This window comes from Primulina tabacum, chromosome 17, assembly GCF_025594145.1.
Source record: "Primulina tabacum isolate GXHZ01 chromosome 17, ASM2559414v2, whole genome shotgun sequence".
NCBI lineage: Eukaryota > Viridiplantae > Streptophyta > Magnoliopsida > Lamiales > Gesneriaceae > Primulina > Primulina tabacum.
In genome coordinates this window covers 26990080-27011441 of record NC_134566.1, presented here as the reverse complement: position 1 = coordinate 27011441, position 21362 = coordinate 26990080, and the positions used below count along the sequence as shown (strand labels likewise).

Below are 21362 nucleotides of genomic sequence, written 5' to 3'. Positions count from 1 at the left end.
CAAGGATAAAAATCCTCGAAAAAGAAAATTCATAGAGAAACACGATGATCACAAAATAGAGAATGATGTTCCTGAAGAAACACATGATGATGAAAATGTTCTGTCAGAACCACAAACTGACGAGAATCGTGAAATCTCTATCAATTATATTAATACTGGAAAAATATGGAATCGAAAAGATATAGAAGAAATTGATGATATATTTTCTTATAATGTGGCAATTGACATCATAAATGATAATGAAGATCATGAACCAAAATCTTTTGGTGAATGTAAAAATCGGCAGGATTGGATAAAATGGAAAGATGCCATCCAGGTTGAATTGGATTCGCTAAATAAACATAATATTTTTGGACCTATAGTCCTTACACCTGAAGGTGTAAAACATGTTGGATACAAATGAGTTTTTATTCGAAAGCGAAATGAGAAAAATGAAATTGTAAGATATAAAGCTCGACTTGTTGCACAAGGTTTTTCTCAAAGGCCTGAAATTGATTATGAAGAAACGTATTCTCCTGTGATGGATGCAATTACGTTTCGGTATTTGATTAGCTTGGCGGTATCTGAAAATTTAGAAATGCGTCTTATGGATATTGTTACAGCTTACTTATATGGATCACTTGATAGTAATATATATATATGAAAATTCCTGAAGGATTTAAGATGCCTGAAGCACAAAGTTCAAAACCCAGAGAATGTTATTCTGTGAAATTACAAAGATCGTTATATGGGTTAAAGCAATCCGGCCGAATGTGGTATAATCGGCTAAGTGATCACTTGATGAAAAAGGGATATGTAAATAATTCAATATGCCCTTGTGTTTTCATTAAGAAAACAACATCCGGATGCGTAATTATTGCTGTATATGTTGATGATTTAAACATCATTGGAACGAATAAGGAAATTCAAGAAGTTGTGTCATACTTGAAGGAAGAATTTGAAATGAAGGATCTTGGAAAAACCAAGTATTGTCTGGGTTTACAAATTGAACAAAAAGAATGTGGAATGTTTGTTCACCAGACAAATTATACAGAAAAGATCCTTAAACGTTTTAATATGGATAAATCAAATCCTTTATGTACTACAATGGTTGTTAGATCATTAAACATAGAAAAGGATCCATTCCGTCCATGTGAAGATGATAAAGATATTCTTGGTCCAGAAGTACCATATCTAAGTGCTATCGGTGCCCTTATGTATCTTACAAATTGTACAAGGCCTGATATATCTTTTGACGTAAATTTATTGGCAAGATTTAGCACATATCCAACAAAGAGACACTGGAACGGAATTAAACATATATTCCGTTATCTACGAGGAACGACAGACTTGGGACTTTTGTATTCAAAAGATACTAATCCAAGTATAATTGGTTATGCCGATGCTGGATACTTATCTGATCCGCACAAGGCACGTTCCCAAACTGGATATGTATTTACTCGTGGAGGCACTGCAATTTTTTGGCGTTCACAGAAACAAATGCTCGTAACAACTTCATCAAATCATGCCGAGATTATTGCACTACATGAAGCAAGTCGTGAATGTGTGTGGTTAAAATCAATGATCCAACATATCCAAATCTCATGCGGATTATCATTTGACGAGAAGCCTGTGATACTATATGAAGATAATGCTGCATGTGTTGCTTAAATGAAAGAATGATACATAAAAAGCGATAGAACTAAACATATTCCTTCTAAGTTCTTCGCATTCACCAAGGAGCTTGAGAAGAATAAATGTATTGATGTTCGTAACATTCAATCAAGTGAAAACTCATCAGATCTCTTCACAAAGGCACTTCCTACGACAATATTCAGAAAACACATATATAATATTGGGATGCGCAATCTACGAAATTTGTGAAGAATTGTTCGTGTCAACATGAGGGGGAGTTTACGTGACTGCACTTTTTTTCCCTTACTATGGTTTTTATCCCAATGGGTTTTTCCTAGTAAGGTTTTTAACGAGGCAGTATAAAAACACGTAATGAAGACAATCATTATGATCATCATCACAAGGGGGAGTGTTGAAAATTAATATTTAAAACATGTATCTTGAATATATATATATATAATATACAAATAAAAAAGACGTGTCATGTTCCACCTGCCAGTTCCTCTCCTTCTCGAACAATTTTTCTATCGGCTAGTTTCTGTTTTTCATTGCAACACAAAACCGTTACTTTGATTGAGTCTTGCCGTTGCATCCGGTTGTCAAAAATTGAAAGCGACCACATTTTCGGAATGCTCTCCACTTAAGCTTTCTTTTGGTATCACTTTTATGAAGCCCGTCGCACCTTCGTCGCCCAATTCCCCCGGAAAACATGAGTAAACCTTGATATTAGGTTGCCTGAAGCTCGATTTCCTAATCTTGAGTTAGATTCCGATTTTTGAAGGTATTTTCGAAAATTAGGGTTTCGAATTTTTGGGTATTTTGGATCGAATTTGATTCAAAAATTTATGTGTGTTGTATTATTGATCGTAGGTACAATATTTGAGCCGATTGGATGTATTGACAAATTTTCGAAATTTGTTTTGGAATTATTTCGAATTTCCAGTTTTATATTATTGGGGATTTCGAATTTAATGTTTAATAAATCTATTTTGGATGTTTAAATCCATTAGAATTAATAAATGATAATTTTGGAACTTCCTAGCACATTTAAAAAATTTCAGATTCGGTATAATTGGATTTTCGAAATTTCAACATGGTTGTAGTTGATGATTTCGAGTTGTAGAGCTGTATAATTAGATATTTGGGACATTGCGGTGAATTAGGAATGCTGAATATACTTCTAGAAAGTTTATGCGAATTTTGGAAGTAAAATGCTAAGTTGAAATTTTATTTGAATTTAAATGGTTCTGAGATTGGTATATAATAATAGGCCATTTTGCTCATAGTGAGATTTGAATTTAAATGGTTCGATCAGACGGTCCGATTATGAAAATTAAACATAAAGAAAAATCGAATTTAAAAAAAAAATTAATTTTTTTTTTAAAAAGTGATGAATCGGCCTGGTTATGTAAAATTAAATGTACATACTTTGGCTTGGAAATAGCAAAATATAATTGTTCATAGTATGTCATACTTTAAATGGACTTCATACTCCAAAAAAATACATCACAATTTTATTTTTTTATTTTTTAAAATGAAATCAAAAAAAGGATGGCGGCATCGGGCGGCGGCGGCGGATCGTCGAAATCAACAGTGGTGGATCAAATATCGCAATCAGTGCAGTCCACCTCCAATCTCCTCAACCTCATGCTCGAGTCCTCCCCATCGCATGTAAATTTCCATATTTCTCACGAGTTCTTAGACCTGTGAATTATAAATACTAGATTGATTTGATTTACTAGCATTTGTCTCGGACCTAATGGTTTCTAGAGCTTCTTTAAATAAGTAAGGATCTCACAGGACTGAAATACCTAATTTTTGTGTTGTATAAAATCACTGCTTTTGCATATGTTATTGTTGTAATTAATTGGTTTACTGCAATGAAGAAGAAAGTGTGGTCGTATAATGGTGTAAAACTTCTTATTTGTTTTTCAAGTGCTTTGTTAGTTGAAGAAAATTTCTTATTTTGATGCTGATTTTGGTGAGATGTTATGGTTTGAATGGATAATAAGATGGATGCGAATACTGATCATAACTTTATGTTGTTTGCTGAGTGCCACCCATTTATTCACAAAATCCTGCAATCTAATACCAGGTGGTTTCCTTCACCAATTGATTGGCCTTGCAAAAAATTTTATGGTATCTAATATGTACTTTTAATGGCACAAAAGCTAACCAATAGAAGTTATTATATATAGATTGATTGCATTATCGTGATAAATATGACCTTTTGATTTGATTATGGTGTTTAGATGGTTCTGATAGCGTATCTGTGTCAATTCATCATATACTACTCATAGACAAGGTTTCCCACAAAATTTGATCCTCCCAATGAATCTTCACTAAAATATGTTAAGACTTAATTTTGTGTATGTCTTCATGGTTAAGCATATCTATTTTGGATATGCATAGTAACACTAAGGAAATTGTATAACTCATAAAGTGATTTGGTGTCAAATTTTTGCAGATGCTACTTAGCAAGCTCCCAAAAAACCTTTTGTCCAGGATCTCAACGATGAAGAATACAGAGCTGGTGAGTGAATGCTCTCATGGTCTTGATCTAAAACTACGATCACTTTTAAGGGGGTTATTGCCTTGGTCATGGCAAATTTATGGGTTTTAACACAGGTTTTGGAGCAGATGCCTCAAGTAATTTCAGCTCTGGATGCACACGTGGAAAGTGGACTGCAAAGGTTTTGTCTAATCACTTGATATTATTTCATTTTTGTTTTGTTTTAAAATCTCGAATATCTTTCAATGGATTTGAAGAACCTAAAACCAGAAATATCTTCAAGTATGAATTGAGAGCAATATTCATGTGTAAGTTGAAAGGTGGATGGTATATGACACTATTGGCTTCTTGTTGAAACAACATTATAAATAAAATGTAGAAAATTAATAATTAAAAGACAACATTTCAACTTTTGTGGCAGTCTATTGATTGGATTGAAGTCATACTGTAAATTGTGAGCCCTCAACTTGGGTTACGTATGACATATCGAGCATCAGTATATGAAAAACTATATTTAGGCGATCGGAGTTTCTTGTCAATTGTCAACCAAAAATAGTATGCAGTTTATCTATGATCATTGATCAATAATGCACAAATCCAGAAGTTTTATTTGTCTTACAGTATCTAATCAGCAAATGATATTACATGAGAGTTGAATTTTACAGTTTGCCTCATCTGGATACCGTTGTTAAGTTACTTTCTAACATGCAAAGCTCCCAGCTCAAGTCTTTGTCCAAAACTCAGCTTACTCAGCAGGTGCTCAGTTCATTCTGCCTTATCCTTTATGTTATTTCTTTTGTTTTTTTTTCCTTTCCTTGATTGCTTACTGAGATATGATGTGATATAAATTGCCTTCGAATGTTAAGAGTCAATAATAACTTGTGTTCATTGCAGGAATCTGAACCTCCCGCGCAAGATTCACAAGTGGGCTAACTAAATTAGTCACCTCCTTCCAAGACGCTCTTGTGGGCTAACCATCTATTCTTGATATCTTGTGATCCCTTCAATGGACGTGTAAAATTCATTTGAGAACATGGATAATTTTACCCTTGTAGCAAGTTTCAATTTTGATTTAAAGATACTAATGTATTTACTTATGCTTGAAGATCATTTTCAATATTGTTGATGATGTATCTCGCTATACTCGTGTTCAATTTGTTGAAAATTCCTGCAATGAGCACAAGTTATTATTGGCTTCTACATTTGAAGGCAGTTTATACTTCAGCATATCTTAGTAACCAGTCAAGTAAAGGAGAAAAACAAAAGAAAGAACATAAAGGAAAAGGCAGAATGAATTGAGTGTCTGTTGAGTAAGCTGAGCTCTGGATAAAGACTTGAGCTGAGAGCTTTGCATGTTAGAAAGTAACTGACAACGGTATCCAAATGAGGTCAAATGTAAAATTCAACTCCCAAGTGATGTACTTTTGGATCTATGCATTGTTGATCAACGATCATAGATAAACTGCATACTATGTTTTGTTGACAATTGACAAGAAACTCCGGTCACCTAAATATGGTTTTTTCATATATTGATGATCGATGTGTCATTCCTAACAAAAGTTGAGGGCTCACAATTTACAATATGACTTCAATCCCATTCTACAGAAGTTGAGGGCTCACATTTACAATATGACTTCAATCCCCCATCGATGTACTACCGTTTTTTGTCTTTTTATTGTTAATATCATGCATCTCTTCAACCTCTTATTTATAATGAGGTTTCAGTAAGGAACCAATAGTGTTATACACTATCCACCTTTCAACTTAGGCATGAATATTGCTCTCAGTTCATATTTGAAGATATTTCTGGTTTTAGGTTCTTCAAATTCATTTACAGATATTCGTGATTTTAAAACGAAAATGAAATAATATCAAGTGATTAGACAAATTTTTTGCAATCCACTTTCCACATGTGCATCCAGAGCTGAAATTACTTGAGGCATCTGCTCCAAAACCTGTGTTAAATCCCATAAATTTGCCATGATCCAGGCAATAACCACCCCTCAAAAGTGATCGTTGTTTGACATCAAGACCATGAGAGCATGAACTTACCAGCTCCGTATCCTTCATCCTGCACAAAAGGTTTTTTTGGGAGCTTGTTGAGTAGTGTCTGTCAAAATTTGACACCAAATCACTTTATGAGTTATATGATATCCTTGGTTTTACTATGCAGAGCCAAAATAGATATGCTTAACCAGGAAGACATCCACAAAATTAAGTAACATATTTTAGTGAAGATTCATTGGGAGGACCAGATTTTGTGGGAAACCTTGTCCATTAGTACGTGATGAATTGACACAGATAGCGCTATCAAAACCATTTAAACATTAAACACCATAATCAAATCAAACGGTCATATTTATCACGATACTGGAATTAATCTATACAATTTCAAGCTAATCTAACATCTATCTATATCCTTATAAAAATATAGCAGTTTTAATTGTGTTTTTACCTCATTGTCCTTTTCCTCTTCCAACTTTTTAAGTATTATTATTATTATTTAATTATTGTCATTTTCCTCTTCCAACTTTTTAAGTATTATTATTTATTTATTAACTTATAAATATAGCACCTCATTGCCCTTTTAGTAATTGTGTTTTTACCTCATTTTCCTTGTCCTCTTCCAACTTTTTAAGTTATAATATTCCAACACTTTAATATCCCAATATTTTAAGTATTTACGTATTATTATTTATTATTAATGCAGTTTTAATTTTTAAGTATTATTATTTAATTATTATTAATATTCCAATATTTTAAGTATTTAAGTATTATTATTTATTAATTGTGTTTTAATAATAATAGTAATTATTAATTAATTATTATGTAATTATCCGACTTGTTGGCTTCCCTTCACTGCAAGAGCTTTCTTTTTTCCCTACAGTTTCAGTATTACTAATTAATATTATTAATACTCATATTAATTATTAATCAATAAATAATATTTGTGTGATAATGAGTAATTAATATTTGTGTTTAAGTCCCGACTCTTTATTCTCGTTATGCTGGTTGTACGTGTATTTGCCTCCCGTGTTTCCCCAGCACCTCATACACACATTCGTTTTGTTCCTTGGCTGCATGTGGCTTCTTCTTCTCTGCCGTCACTCCACCCTGTTTCACGCTTGCCTTTTGTTGCCAGTCATGGCTCGTGGTCGAAAGCCTAGACCGACTTCTGCTTTCGTCTCCGGGTGTTGCTCTCGTTTACTTTGTTTCATTCATTTTTATAGCTTCCCGTTGTTTTCGATTTTTAAAACCAGCAGTTGGTGTGTTACTTTCTCCCATTCTCTTGCTCGCATCTTCCTTGGTGTTGTACTGGTTTTTATTCTTTAGTTCTTCCTTACTCATTCCCTCGTGTTTTGGCAGTGAAATGTTGGACAGTTCGTCGCGTTGCGAGAACACACTTTCTACTACGACTGGTTAGCTTCTGTAATTATAGTTCTTAAATGGATTCATGGGTTTTACAAATGCTTTCATCTCTGTTATCTGCAAATCACAGGTTGTGCAATTGGTAGTTCGTCTATTGGTCGGGGATGCTTAAGCCATTGTATGTTTTGTTTTCGTATTCTTGGTATTGGTGGATTTCCTTGTTTTTTCAGATGAAGGTTGTTTTTCTGGAATCCCTCCTTGTATATTTTATCACTTTTTTGTTTACCTCAAGTTACCGAGCAGGACATCGATCACTTGCAGAATTTTCCCGTGGTTCCAAAATGTCGCTATTGTGGTGCATGGAGGTTTCCACATGAATCCCCTACATTTTGTTGTGGTTCTGGCAAAATTCAGCTCACTTCCCCTATTATCCCGTCGCGTCTTCGTGATTTATTTACTGATGTATCGTGTCCTTCAGCTATTTCGTTTCGCCGAAAAATTCGGTTGTATAATAGTTTGTTTTCATTCACATCATTCGTAGTTTGCCTTGATAAAGATCTTGCATCTCTTAATCGTGGAGTGTATACATTTCGTGTATCGGGACAGGTGTTTCATTCTTTGCCACCTCTTGTGCCCAGCGATGATGGTCCTAAATATTTCCAACTTTATTTTTGGGACAGTGACAATGAGCTGCGTAATAGAATATCTGTTGTTGGTGAAGAAGCCGTCAATGAATCTACCATGGCTTTGTTGATGGATATATTAAAAGTGAATCCCTATGCTCAGCTCCTAAAGAGGATTAAGCAATATCCTTCTGTAAAGAATCTGAGGTTGCATATTTGCAAAGATGTATATATCGATCATAGGCGTTATAATAGCCCATCCGCCGATCAGGTTGCTGCTATATGGGTGGAGGGTAATGACAATGCTAATATTCCTTATGACCGAGATATTGTTGTTCACGCATATGATGGACATATGCATATGATAAAACCTTACTTTGGCTGATATGATCCACTACAATATCCGTTGTTTTTCCCCTATGGTGATGTTGGTTGGCAACAACACATTCTGAAATCTGGAATTGATCGTAGTCTTGCTTCTTTTGGCAATAACTTGGCATCTACTTCTGGATTTCCTTCTCTTCCTCAGTATGTTGGAAATTTAATATAAGGTAGAAAATATTTAAAATTACGTCATTATATGGTGTAGTTGATAATTATTATAAATCAAATTTTCAATTGTGCTTTTTAAACAACTGAAATTGAATAATTACTTAAACAAATTACATCTGCATATTAATAATTTACTTATGTCATAATGTGAATAATTACCTCTCCAAATTTTATTCTAATAAAATACTTCAGCATATCAATTTGTTTCCCAATATTTGTTCTTTGAACAATGGAGTTATCCTTAAATTTTTTAGGTATATAGAATGCAACTAAAATTTCAATTTTTTAAAATATGACCAAAATTTAAAATTACATAGACAAACCAATCCTTTAATATATTTAAAAAAACGAGAATAAATTAGTTGGCCATTAGTTAGACAATCAAGTAGGTGTATTGCGAAACAATTATATTATTAAAATAAAATATAATATGACAATATTAATAGAGATTTTAGCAAAATAGAAAGACCAGCATGGAGTATTTCTATCATTTTCAAGATTGAAATATATGTGAAGTAATCTAGGATGCAAAATAGGTAGCCCTGTATTTTTATATAATTTCCAAGATTAAAATATATTATCATGACATAAAAGATAATTATAAGTCACCTATTTCAGCCAACAATTTTTTACAGTATAAATTTAGTCCAAAGGAAATATAAATGAGTTGCCCTACACCGAGGTAAAAATCTGAGCTCGTCCTTGATAAATTAAGTTATTTACATATTTGCTTATACTAATTGAATATGTTGTTCAACGCTTGATATCTTCTCTCTTTTTCCAAACATACTTTCATTTTGCGATTTTAATATATATTCTTTTGATTGTAGCAATTATTCGTGGCAAAAATGATCGAATGGTGTCATGCATGGAGTATTATTGCTATCGGATACAAATCAGAGATAATGATTCATCTATTCTGTTATATGGTGGTAGACTGTTGCAACAATATATTGTTGATATGTACATTAAATTGGAGACAACTTGCCTCGACTACTACAGACGAAATCAAACAGAAATCAGATCAGAGATGTATCAAGGGATAGTCGACAGCGTTGTTGGTGAAGAGACCCGCGGTAGCGAGATTGGTCACCATATGTTCTCCCTACATCGTTTATTGGAGGCCCAAGATATATGCGCAAAAGATATCTTGATGCTATTGCCTTGGTCAAAGCGTTTGGGAAACCAGACTTGTTTCTTACGATTACTTGCAATCCCGAATGGAAAGAAATTAAAGAAAATCTATTTGATGGTCAAGTTGCCCATGATCGGCCGGATCTTGTTTCGCAAGTTTTTCGTTCGAAGTTGATTGATCTAAAAGACCAAATCCTCAAAAAATGTATATTCGGCCGCGTTGCTGCATATGTTTATGTTATTGAATTCCAGAAACGAGGTCTGCCACATTGCCACATGCTTCTTATCTTAACCACTGATTCCAAGATTAGTTCGCCTGAAATGTTTGATTCGTATGTTGTTGCTGAGATTCCGGATGAGAATCGTTTCCCAAAGCTCTTTCATTTGGTGACGAGGCATATGATGCATGGCCCATGTTGCTTGCTGGACAAAAAATGTCCTTGTATGATAAATGGAAAATGCAAAAGCCATTATCCTCGTCCTTTTTCACTTATGATTTGATTATGGAGCATCTAGATAACAATAGGAGTGGTGTATTCTTTATCAGTGGTCCCGGTGGTACTGGGAAAACATTTTTATATCGTGCTCTTCTTTCAACAGTTCGCTCATGGTCCATGATCGCTCTAGCAACAGCAACGTCAGGTGTTGCCGCATCTATTCTACCAGGTGGCCGAACAGCGCATTCGCGGTTTAAAATTCCCATTGAACTACATGAGAACAGCTTTTGTGCTATTTCAAAGCAGAGTTGCTTAGCAGAGTTGTTACGACAGGCAAAACTTATTATTTGGGACGAGGCTCCTATGTGTAAAAGATTTGCCATCGAGGCGGTTGATCGTACTTTACAAGATCTTGTTGGGAATAACGAAGCTTTTGGTGGAAAAGTAGTTGTTTTAGGAGGTGATTTCATGCAAGTCTTTCCTGTTATTCCAAAAGCAACTGTTCGAGAAATCATCGATGGGAGCTTCATTAAATCGTACTTGTACCAATCGTTGCAGATAATAACATTGACCGAAAACATGCGTGCAAGGAGTGATCCTCAATTCTGCGAGTTTTTGTTGCGCATAGGTAAAGGTGTTGAACCAGTAGACGAAAATGGGAATATTCGTCTTCCAAGCGAGATGCTGATTAATTTTAGTACCGAATCTCCCGATTTGTCCGAGCAAAGATTGATTGATTACGTTTATTCAGAACTTGCTGTTAGTTATTCCTCGGCTTCATATTCGACAGAGCGAGCCATTTTTGCAACAAAGAATACTCATGTTGACAAGTTAAACGACAAAATAATTTCATTGTTTCCTGGAGTTGCAAAAACTTTTCTAAGTTTTGATGATGCTACTGACGATACGCAAAATTTTTACCCGATTGAGTTTTTGAATAGCTTAACACCCAACGGCTTACCTCCTCATACTTTGATGTTGAAAAAAAACTGTCCTATCATGCTCCTTCGAAATCTAGATCCATCTAATGGTATGTGTAATGGCACAAGAATGGTCTGTAGAGACTTCAAAGACAATGTGATACATGCAGAGATAACGATTGGTCATCATGCCGGAAAGATGGTATTAATACCTCGAATACCTTTGTCTCCGGCCGTGAACGAAGGATATCCATTTCAATTTAGACGTAAGCAATTCCCAATCCGACTGTGTTTTGCAATGACCATTAACAAGTCTCAAGGCCAAACTATTCCAATTGTTGGTGTATATTTGCCCGAACCTGTTTTCTCACATGGTCAGTTATATGTTGCGCTGTCAAGAGGTGTTTCTATGAAATTTACAAAAGTATTGGTTAAACCAGATGTTAACAACGGAGATGATGGCACACTAACAAGAAACGTCGTATACAAAGAAGTACTTGCTGGCCTTGTTTGAACTTGAAATCAACTTTATTTGGTGTCTTTAAACTGCAGATTCCAGTAAATTTCGATGGTATAATCTTTTCTCCAAACCTTTTCTTTATAAAAATAAAATAAAATAAAGCACCTTTTGTTTTTGTTTACTCCATTATTTTCTTATGTGGTTGTTTCGCCTCAAACAATTAAGTTTTCCATTATCACCTAATGTTTATTATAGTTTATTAATATATTTTACTTCTCAGTTATCTATGAATAATTACATTGAATTCGGTGATATTTAATCTATTTATATTTTCAAACAAACCGAAAATAATCAATGAAACGTTGGCTGATGTTTATTCATACGACTTTGAAAAACACTATTTTTACTCAATTCTCCAAAATAATTAAGAATTCAAATATCAAATGGCTATTAAAACACATTTGTTTAATAAATAATTCGCTCAATAAAAAATATTAACAAATAAATTCATAGGTGAACAATCAAAGATAAAACTTCTGATCGAAATGACGACAAATCTTTCAGTTTTATTCATCAAAAATGATTTTCCGGCGTTGGTTGAATCAAGATATACATGACTTGTGCTTACAAAATTCTACAATAGAATCTATTATTCAATATTTTCTCCAAAGTTATTATCAAATTTTACAATTAATTACTCAACTCTTTCCTTTTGGCTGTGTACTTGTTTTTTTTCTTAAAAAAATACAAATTACCAAAATAAATCAAGGCTAAAAAAACAGTTTCTAAATAAAAAAAATCAAACATTGAACCATAAAACATTTGAGATATGCATTTCAACTTCACCCAAATACGGAAAAACTTATGAGCTTTGACGAACAAATTTCACATGTTAGATTTTTAATTTGACCTACCATACATAATATATATATATATATATATATATATATATATATATATTATTTAATCGCAAAGAGAACAAAATCAATACATGAATACTACGATGAATCGGTTAATTCATTTTGACGAATAACGATATAACTTGACCCATTCGTTATAAAGTGCATAAATCTGTCATGGGGAAAAAATAGCATTACAAGAATCAAGCGTTTGAATAATCATTATCTCGTAAATCATAAAATCATTATTATATATTTTTTTAGATAAAATATTATATTTTATATAAACATATTATCAATTAAATTTAAGTGAACAATATCATAAAATAAAAAACTGGCAGTAAAAAAATAAATGTATATCCTGATAAGTCTTTTCCTCTACTCTCAACATACATGTATTTGTAAACCTTCTCAATTATCATTTACACCAATATAAATAATTCAATACAATAGAGTTTTTTTTCCCGTACGTTATATGAATATACATAATTTATACATTGTACATTGAATAGAAAGAGTAAATACACATACTGCTTTTAATCACACAATCAGTTACGAAGAATGTGAAAAGTGGCAACTTTTGGAGTGGTTCAATTAAGTTATAAATTTCACATTCCACACTTCAAGAAACCAAAAGTTTTCCATAGCATCTGCACGTGGTTTCACATATCACCTACAGATTATTATTTGCTTATCTAAACTACAACAATAAGATGGAAAAAGTTAAGCACACGTACGTCACTCAAAGAACTCAAGCTAAACAACAGTACAATTGTTGTTAAGGTTCTTATTCTTTGACAAGGATCCGAAATCACAACCAAACAAGGAAAGATGAACCGAAAAATGATTCTCGTCGATGAAGAGGTTCATACTTTGATTTGCTACTGTTGCTTTACATTCACATTTTCACTTGTGATTTACATTGGTTTTTCCTCATTGTGTTACGTTGTGTCTTATTCTGAATTACCTCATTATACTCTAAAAGTAATCTGCATAATATTTATTTACTTCACTCTACGGTATTTTTGTAGGGGACATTTATTCATGGGCTGATATTCTCGAATGTTATAAAGCAATTTCAAGGAATAATGGAGACATATAAATCTTATATCATCTATAATCCGTTTGTTAAGGTCATCAACTCGAATTACGAAAATGTTCACTCAAGTTTTGAACTCTTATTCCAACGAGGTACCGTCGTTACAGAGCTACCAGAAAAACTAGCAATACAGCAACTGCACTTGGCTTTCAGGCGATTTACTGAAATAACACATCAACTAAGCGATAAAGAAAATCAACGTAAGCAATTATACGTATATTATTCTTACTTTTCATAGCTTTAAAATAATTTATCCTTGTGAAAATCACCTTTTGCCTACAGATGTAATAGGTGTTCTGAAAAAGGTCAAGCAACTGATTGTTTTTACAAAACCAGAAGGTATCATGGGATACAAAAGAGACATTGTTTTATTGGATACGACGTAAGCACAATTATATTATTTGTGTATGTAAAAACCTTTTGCGATCAAGCTATGTATGTTTTCAATGCTAGGCTAACATCCATTAATATTAATCTATGGGACGACCTTGCTTTGAATGAGGCACAAATGATGAAGCATATGGAATCGAAGAACCCAATAATCATTTTTACCAACCTGAGGATGCAAGAATACAACAGTAAAATTCATTATGTTCATTGTTTATTTGTTTGTTATGAACAAACCCCATCAATTTTCCCATCTAATATCAAACAGGAGTATATCAGTTGAAATCAACGCAAACTACATCTGTTTTTTTCAACCCTCCATGCAGATGCTGCAAACTCATGGTAAATTACAACTTCTCTATATCAACTATCATGGATCTGATAACTCATCAAAAAAAATAAATTTCTTCTCATTTTAACAGTTTCAAATTTGGCGTTTAAATCTCCGCATTAACATTAATATATGTGTCAAAAGATATTAATCATCATTTTTGTCTATCACCAATAATTATGAATTTAATTTCTTCGTATATTCAGACTACTCCATCTCTTTTTCCTAAAAAAATATATTACTTGTTTTCAAACAAATATTAATCAACAGGTTGGACGCAGAAGAGAGGCGCGAAAAACTAATTACTATTTGGATGAAGCAAATGTTTGTTGACTCTAAGTGTGTAACAATTGACGAAGTGATTAAAAAAGAGGCAGCTTTAATAGAGGTTTGAATATTTATTTCTAAACATGTCTTATTGAATTTAGTCTGCTTATTCCAGTTGTAGAGAACTCATATTTATTAATCGGTGTTAATGATCATCCTTAAATAAAACAAAAAACATTACAATTTCAAATTATCATTAATGATCGAACTTTTTTTCAAATATAGAATGCATATTACTATTTGCAAGGAACTATCAAGGAGATTGAGAATGGTTCTTTACCATACTACGAAGCTTGTGATCATTGTCTCAAAGCGGGTACAAAAATGTCAAGTGGCCTTGCGTGTCTAAATTGCTTAAAATTACAAGTCCAGATAGTTCCCAGGTAATACTATGTATTCAAATTTTTACATCTGCCATATATTTATTTATCTAACATTGATATTGAACACTACAAATTCAATCTTCCAGGTATAGATTATCATTTTTGTTGGATGATGGAACAAATATTGCTAGGATTACAATCTTTGAAGAAGTTGTTGACGCATTAATTGGATATCCTGTTGAAGACTACCTAAAGATTCATAATCAAGTAAAAACAAAATATTACAATTTATTTCATATAGGTAATAATTCTTATCATCACAATAAATCTAAACATTTTTGTTTCTTATTGCCTTCAGCTTGCCCCTGATACCACAATTACAAATCCCGTTGATGCATTGCTGAATGAAAACTACAAAGTCTTGTTTAAATTAAATCACTTCATCAACAAACGTGGTCCCATATGTTCTATAGAAGCTGAAGGTGTTGACAAAATCGATGACAATTTGAACAGAGAAAGGAAGATCAGAAAACGGAAATTGACGAAGAAAAGTAAGCCAGAATCTCAATCTATCCATAGAAGACAAGAAGGGAACAAATGCATCATCAATAAAACTCGCCAAAACCACCAAAGAAAATAAGAAGCAAATAGAGATCAACGACGATGAAACATTGAGAGATTATACAAAAGGATAAGATCGCAAGCTACGTCAAATTCAAAGGATTTGCTACGAAAATTTCAAATCAAACAAGAAAAATAGGGAAAATAACTTTTGGAGCATTACATATGTATGTATGCAAATTATATGGAGGATACCAATCAAGCCATTTGCAACTTATATTGAGCATACCAATCAAGCCATTTGTAAGAGCCTCTTTCAACTTTTGTTGCTTAAAAAAACATAATTGCTCATAATCCAACGTTCCTAATATATTACATGAAATTTCATTATCATTAAGAAAAAAGTTAATATTACTCAAACTCGGAAAATACACATATTTATGTATACTCCTTTCAAATAAATCACCGACAATTACATACCATCCTAGTACATATAAATATACCACTTTCAATTGTGAATTTCCTTATATGTCCTTGTTCATTTAAGTTGGCCAATTAAATTATTAGGTTATCTTATGGGTTTTTTTTGTAATTCATTGTCCATCTTAAATGAATTTGGACATTAATACAGATTCCTCTTTATTTCTTAAATTTTTACGCCAAAAAATTTATTTTTTTACATTTCCTTGTTCATTTAAGTTAGCAAATTAAATTAATATATCTTTTTAAGGGTTTTTTTGTGATTCGTTGTCTATCTAAGATAGATTTGGACATTAATTCACATTCTTCTTTATTTTCTAAATTTTATGTAAAAAAATTATTTATTTACATTTCTTATTCAATTTTTGTGATTCATCGTCAATTGTCTATGTGTACTCTATTTAAGTAAATTTTAGTTTTGATTTTGATAAAATTCATTATTCTCTTAATTTTATTTATTGTTTTTTCCGTTTTGAATGATATTTGAATGAAAAATATTTTTGCTGATCATTTATCATTTAAGAGAGCTGTATTATTTCGCGGATTGAAAAATGTCATTGTTTGAGCCAAAATAATTTAATTAGAAGCCCAATTTAATTATTTAATTAGAAGCCCGATTCAATAGAAGTTAATTAGAAGCCCATCAAGTGCAGCGGATTAATTTTCAAAAACTGATCATGAAGCGTTGAAAAGGGAAAAGATCGTGGGAGGATAGGTAGAAATCGTGGCATGAATGGGAAAGATCATGGGCTCATGGGAGAGTGGAGAGAAACGGCACAGCTCTGGGAAGAAAAAGACATCGGCAGACAACTAAACAGACACAACTTCTACACAGACAAATCTGCAAATACTCTCTACTAAATTTCAATCTTCAATCAATAGTCTTCAAGTTTTTTCCAGTATATTTCTAGCATTTCACGTCTTCTCATTTTAGATTTCAGCAACAAGTTATTATATTTTTCATGTCTTTGATGAATTCCTACAGTTTTGTAAATTCAAAATCATGTCAGGGGTTTATTTGCATCGATTCACAATAGTTTTCTTTATTTTGGTATTGCATTTGTTTTAGGAGACTAGAACTGTTGGTCGAATTTAGAATTCACAGTCGCTTGAATATTTAGAAGTTAGATTTTATCATTTTCACACAAATCAGTGCATCTTCGCGCCTGGCACGCCCGCAAATCTCAAATATTGTGCAAACATATTTTTGGCACGCCCAGTGGGACCATCACTATGCCGCCAAGAAGAAAAGAAAACGTCAATCAAGGGGATGGGGAGTCTCAACCAAGCCAGGAAGAGGCTCACGCTCCACTGACAGAACAACCGGTCGCTGAAGAGCCGACTAGGGAGTTGGATTTGCATCCAAATAATGTTCCAGAGGTGTATGCTCATATTTCAAACCGTTTGGTTGAAGAATTGACTGCGATGAAAATTGAAGAAATATCACAAGCACTGTCCAAGGCTATGTCTGATTGCTTGAAGACAGTATTTGGTAAACCGAACCAATCAACCAACAAAGAGCAGAACATAAGTGAGAAAGAAGGGAACCAAGGGAGCAACCAAGTCCAGGGAAATAACCAGGTCCCTGAATTTGACCAGGGAGTTGGAAACTCAAGGGCTGGCGATCCTCGCCGCCCGGAGTTTACTCTCCCAAATCATCCAGAAAGAAGGTATACACCACCTCACAAGAGAGAAGAAACCTTAGGAGGAAGATCTCAGCCATATCCACGTGCTCATGGAGTGGGGAGCTCGAAACAACCAGTTACTCAAGTGTACAGCGTGACAAATCCTCTATACCTACCAGGAGCTTATGATGACATATCGCACATGGATTATCAAGGAGTGGATGGGGGCTTCCTAGGAGGTAATATTGGTTTAAATGCAGGGTTTCAAGCTCGGGGGGCAAATTACTATCATCACAAACTCCCCGCTCGGAACATGCACGGGATTGATCCAGAAATGGTGAGAGAGGCTGTTCAAGAGCTATATGGGCCGGCCTTGAAACATATAGGCCGCCCAGAGTTCCAATAACCCTATCCAAACTACATAGACGTGAATAACCCGTACCCAAGGGGTTATAGAGTTCACGATTTCAGTTTATTCTCCGGGGAGGATGGCCAGTACAGCATGGAACACATAGCCAGGTTTACCATCCAGTGCGGGTAATTAGCCAACCTGGAGAACTTCAACAATTTAAAGTTGAGGCTATTCCCAAATTCTCTCACAGGAACTGCATTTGCATGGTATGCCTCACTCCCCAGAAATTCAGTGATGAGTTGGCAAGAGATGAAAAGACAATTTCATATCCAATTCTATAGAACAGAGCCAGAAGTGTGTATTGCCGATTTGTCCAGAGTAACCCAAAAAAAAGGAGAATCTGTGGAGTCTTTTATCGACAGGTTCAAAAAGATGAAGAATAGATGCAAGGTGTTCCTACCTGAGACCGAGTTCGTGAAGGTGGCACAAAAAAGGCTGGATTTTGAATTAAGGAAGAAGTTCCAAGATATGGAGTTCAAGGATTTCTTTGAACTTGCTGACAAAGTTGCTGAATACGAAGAACTATTGCGGAAAGAGTCATACAAGAAGAAAACTACTATGGGGTCTTATTATCAGGAGGTGTAAGACGTGGCATTGGCTAGAAATTCGATCAGCTGGTTCTTGCACAGTTCCCCTGCTAAAAAAGAAGCCAGCAGAACTTGAAAAGAAGAACAACTCACAACTCCCCAAAGACATGCAGTATACATTTGATGTATCAAAGACCGAGGAATTTTTTGATTTCTTGGTAAAAGAAAAATTCATCAATTTTCCACCTGATCACAGGGTGCCACCCACAGAAGAGCTGAAAGGACGAGAGTATTGTAAGTACCACAACTCCTACAATCATGCTACTAACTCTTGTTGGGCGTTCAAGAACATTTTGCAGGACAGAATTAACAGGGGAGTCGTGAAGTTTCCTAACAAACAGGAGTCTATGGCGGTGGATGATGATCTTTTTCCCCCAGTAGCTTTGGTCAATGTGAATGTGATAGATTTGAGGGATCTCCTCAATGAGAAAAGAAGCCGATCCTTTGCAGTGAAAGAGCGGATAGTCAAGAAATGCTGGATCCCAAAGGGTCAACTATATGAAGTTACTGGAAGGTATAATACCGATCGACTAAGAATATTTCAGCAGCGTTTAACTAGAAGTGTTGGCGAATCTGCGGCCTCTAGGCCAAGGAACCAACATTTCCTTGAAAGATCAGTGCGTGAGAATCAAAAGTTCAGAGGGGAATCATCTCATGATCAGCACCAAAGGTACTCGGACAGGAGAAATACATATGAAGTTGACTCACGAAGGGTGGAAACCAGGAAAGTATCAGCTGATCAAGGCAGAGAGCGGCGTGCCTATGAAATCTCAAAAGGAAAAATGATTGAGGGCAGGAGAGCAAAGCCCAGATACGTCCTTCCAGCTAGAGGGGAGTTCAGTGAGTCTTGGAGAGTGGCCCAACACAAAAAGTTCCCTAGGCCACCGACTAGGACTCAAAAGAGACGGCTGTTGAGAGAAAGAAGCTATTACAAGGAGATGAAGAGTCAGCTAAATTGAGAAAGGAACCCACAATTGACAGTCCAGTAATCAGAGATCAGGTGGAGAGTAAGTCCAAGTTTGGAAAATCGGCTACTGAGGATAAGGTTCGTAGACGATGATGATGATCTGCTAAGTGAGGAGGATGAACAAAGAGGAAAAACAATCAATTTTTGCGTGGGAGAGTTTCACATGACTGTGGATTGTGCCACAGGAGTGGTGATACTACCCGAGAGATTTAAAATGATGGAAGAAGAGGATGGGGAGTTGACGCCCAAAGAATCAGTGCAAAAGTAAGAGAATGCAAATAAATTCCCTGAAAGGAGTTCAAGAGCGTTTATAAAGGAAGATCACCCAAATAAACCTAAACAAGTGATACTTGAGAAACCTACACCGGCCATGACCAAGCACATAAGGCCGTTGTACATCAAAGCCCACGTGAATGAGAAGCCACTGTCTAAGGTCTTGATCGACAATGGCTCAGCCGTGAATGTTCTTCCAGTAAGGATGTTAAGAAATCTTGGCAAAACTGAAGAAGATTTGATCCCTACTGAGGTTTATGTTGCTACGTTTACCGGGAAAACCACCAAGACCATTGGAGTACTCCCCGGTGATGTTACTGTAGGGAGCATGTCGTCTTTATGTGCATTTTTGTGGTGAACTCCTCCGCCAACTTCCAAGCGTTGTTAGGCAGAGATTGGATCCATGCAAACCAGTGCATCCCATCCTCAATACACCAACTGTTGTTATTTTGGAAAGGGGATGATGTGGAGGTTGTAGAATGCAGATGGACAGCCGTTCCAAACAAGTGCAAGTGCAGTTGAGGCCAGATATTACAATGGGGATTTTGGGCCTATCAAAATTCGTAGCAATAGCAAGAAAGAAAGTCCATTGTACATGCAAACACCAACTCCAAGCTCGGTGTTGGAAAGAATCCTCAAGTCTACTGTTATCGTGCCGCCTAGGCCGATAATTCAACCGCTGATTGAGGAGGTTGATGATTGATTTGAACCAAAAAGAAAAAGAGGTAGCTGCAACCTCTATATGGAAGGCACATGTGCAGCAAGTACTGAACAAATTATGAGAGGAGGAACCATGGGACACCTATGGAACTGAGGTCGTCCAAGAAGAGGAATACGAAGATGATGAACTCCAAGTTGATGAATTATTGATGGTATCATCTCAAATGGAGGATGGCCAACACGAAGTACAAGACCCTTTGGAAGATGTTATCTTGGGGGAGTTTGAGAATCCTAAGCTGGTATATGTGAGCACATTGCTGGAAGAAGGGATTAAACAAGATTTTATCAGCTTGTTGAGGGAGTGAGTAAATAGAGCAGATGAACTTTATCCAGCGGGGTGTTGGCATCTGATGACACTTTGGTGTTGGCTTGAATAATGAAAATCCGAGTTCATAGTATTCTTCGAGCAACTCGAAAGGAAGCTACATGAGATGGGATTTTAGGCAACCGAGACATGGCTGGAAAAAGTTCAAAAGGGCATGGAAGTTTGGTTTTGATATAGGAGTAGACTTATTGGCCAGTTTTGTATATGTTTAGTTCTTTATTTCGAGACGTCATGTGATGTAGGCCTTAGGGCCACTGAGGTGAGTATCCGTTGATTATGATTCAACAATGAGATTGATCAGAAAAAGTGGGACAGTAAGCCACTTTCATCATTTTGGAGGTACTTTGTTTCATTAGAGAGTCGGCCTTATGGCCACTCATTACATATGCATTCTGTCGATATTTTTAATGTTCTTATGGTACGAG

General features: G+C 34.9%; 4 protein-coding genes across 5 annotated transcripts; all 4 read left to right on the top strand.

The window, feature by feature from the left end:
• The first annotated feature begins 2089 nt into the window (after positions 1-2089).
• On the top strand, positions 2090-5326 carry LOC142531313 (tobamovirus multiplication protein 2B). 2 transcript variants are annotated; one of them, XM_075637409.1, is made up of 7 exons: positions 2090-2395; positions 2485-2508; positions 3165-3285; positions 4082-4147; positions 4243-4307; positions 4792-4882; positions 5021-5326. In XM_075637409.1, coding segments are annotated over exons 2-7 (384 nt in total). In that variant the 5' UTR covers positions 2090-2395; positions 2485-2506; the 3' UTR covers positions 5060-5326. The 2 variants fall into 2 exon arrangements, with proteins under 2 accessions (XP_075493524.1, XP_075493525.1); XM_075637410.1 differs by lacking the exon at positions 2485-2508.
• A 1665-nt stretch (positions 5327-6991) lies between these two features.
• Positions 6992-8615, top strand: LOC142531312 (uncharacterized). Its single transcript, XM_075637408.1, has 3 exons — positions 6992-7545; positions 7626-7673; positions 7788-8615. Exons 1-3 carry the CDS (start codon positions 7497-7499, stop codon positions 8501-8503), a joined length of 813 nt encoding a protein of 270 aa, XP_075493523.1. The 5' UTR covers positions 6992-7496; the 3' UTR covers positions 8504-8615.
• Positions 8616-9804: 1189 nt separating this feature from the next.
• Positions 9805-10305, top strand: LOC142530627 (uncharacterized). The gene has a single exon (XM_075636450.1). It carries the CDS (start codon positions 9805-9807, stop codon positions 10303-10305), a length of 501 nt encoding a protein of 166 aa, XP_075492565.1.
• A 2-nt stretch (positions 10306-10307) lies between these two features.
• LOC142530625 (uncharacterized) lies at positions 10308-11675 on the top strand. The gene has a single exon (XM_075636449.1). It carries the CDS (start codon positions 10308-10310, stop codon positions 11673-11675), a length of 1368 nt encoding a protein of 455 aa, XP_075492564.1.
• Positions 11676-21362: the final 9687 nt, after the last annotated feature.

Bases quoted from the DNA above. Each gene is read 5' to 3' on its own strand.
- LOC142530627 (XM_075636450.1), top strand. From the start codon at position 9,805: ATGCGCAAAAGATATCTTGATGCTATTGCCTTGGTCAAAGCGTTTGGG.
- LOC142530625 (XM_075636449.1), top strand. From the start codon at position 10,308: ATGGAGCATCTAGATAACAATAGGAGTGGTGTATTCTTTATCAGTGGT.
- LOC142531313 (XM_075637409.1), top strand. The intron at 3,286-4,081 runs GTAAATTTCCAT...AAATTTTTGCAG, and splicing joins TCGAGTCCTCCCCATCGCAT to ATGCTACTTAGCAAGCTCCC. The intron at 4,308-4,791 runs GTTTTGTCTAAT...TGAATTTTACAG, and splicing joins GTGGAAAGTGGACTGCAAAG to TTTGCCTCATCTGGATACCG.
- LOC142531312 (XM_075637408.1), top strand. From the start codon at position 7,497: ATGTTGGACAGTTCGTCGCGTTGCGAGAACACACTTTCTACTACGACT. The intron at 7,546-7,625 runs GTTAGCTTCTGT...TGCAAATCACAG, and splicing joins CACACTTTCTACTACGACTG to GTTGTGCAATTGGTAGTTCG. The intron at 7,674-7,787 runs GTATGTTTTGTT...GTTTACCTCAAG, and splicing joins TCGGGGATGCTTAAGCCATT to TTACCGAGCAGGACATCGAT.